The 903-nt window shown below is 42.1% G+C and overlaps 1 protein-coding gene across 1 annotated transcript in view; it reads right to left on the bottom strand.

Annotated features, from left to right (window-relative positions):
- Positions 1-903, bottom strand: part of bcl2l12 (BCL2 like 12) — a 10,439-nt gene that overhangs the window by 1,180 nt on the left and 8,356 nt on the right. Inside the window, exon 6 of the mRNA XM_017306212.1 lies at positions 663-811. Coding sequence (XP_017161701.1) covers positions 663-811 — 149 coding nt within the window. The remainder of the gene's footprint in view (positions 1-662; positions 812-903) is intronic.

Below are 903 nucleotides of genomic sequence, written 5' to 3'. Positions count from 1 at the left end.
CATGCACAGGGAGAACATGCAAACTCCATGCAGAAAGACCGGGCCGGGAATCGAGCCCAGAACCTTCTTGCTGCAAGGCAACAGCTCTACCAACTGCGCCACTGTGCAGCCCCTCACTGTGTGTAGTGAATCTCTATACTATGTTGTTAACTTTATATAAAACATTACATAATAAAACATATAATGTGTTATTGTCTTCCTGAACTCATATTCAGGAAGGTTTGAAAGACATCATTTTGTTTCAAACATAAGTTAGAAATGTTACCTATAAAAAAAATTTTTCTACATACTAGCTTGATTTTATCCAGCTGTCCATCACAGTGTTTTATAAAGTGACATTTTCCACTCAGCTCACTACTTTGACTCTCCTCTCTCATATTTTCACTCACATTTGTAACTGACCACGGTACAATACTATGTAGTGCACTGCTTTGAGCTAGGTGACCCTCCGCAGGAGAGAGGCTTTTAGGTCAAGGTAGGAAATGCAGTTAATCGGCATTATTTAATATTAGCTTGTTTAACATTTTAGATTAACTGTAAGTGTTAATGTATTACTGTTCATAGATCTAATATATAGCCAATATTTATTCCAATCCAATGCAATATATCCAGTTGCAGCGATACTCCATTTAACTGAGATGCACCTGAACAGGACCACTCACCCATCCTCCATGACTTTTGACCCAGGGGATAAAGTTGTCCATGTAGCGCTCTGCGAAGCCCTCTATCCGCTGCATTCCTGTGGCCGTCACCATGCGCCGGGACACCTCCATGGAGATGGCTATTCGCTGTAGTGTTGGACTGGTCGACACTGCAGAAATATGGAGACATCAGTTCAGCTCCACAATCAGATCCTACAGCGCTGACCTCATGTCTGACAGGAACCAACTAAAAATGGCCGCC

Source organism: Poecilia reticulata, linkage group LG8 (genome assembly GCF_000633615.1).
Source record: "Poecilia reticulata strain Guanapo linkage group LG8, Guppy_female_1.0+MT, whole genome shotgun sequence".
Lineage (NCBI taxonomy): Eukaryota > Metazoa > Chordata > Actinopteri > Cyprinodontiformes > Poeciliidae > Poecilia > Poecilia reticulata.
Note: the sequence above shows the minus strand (reverse complement) of the source record. Positions and strands in the feature narration are given on the sequence as shown.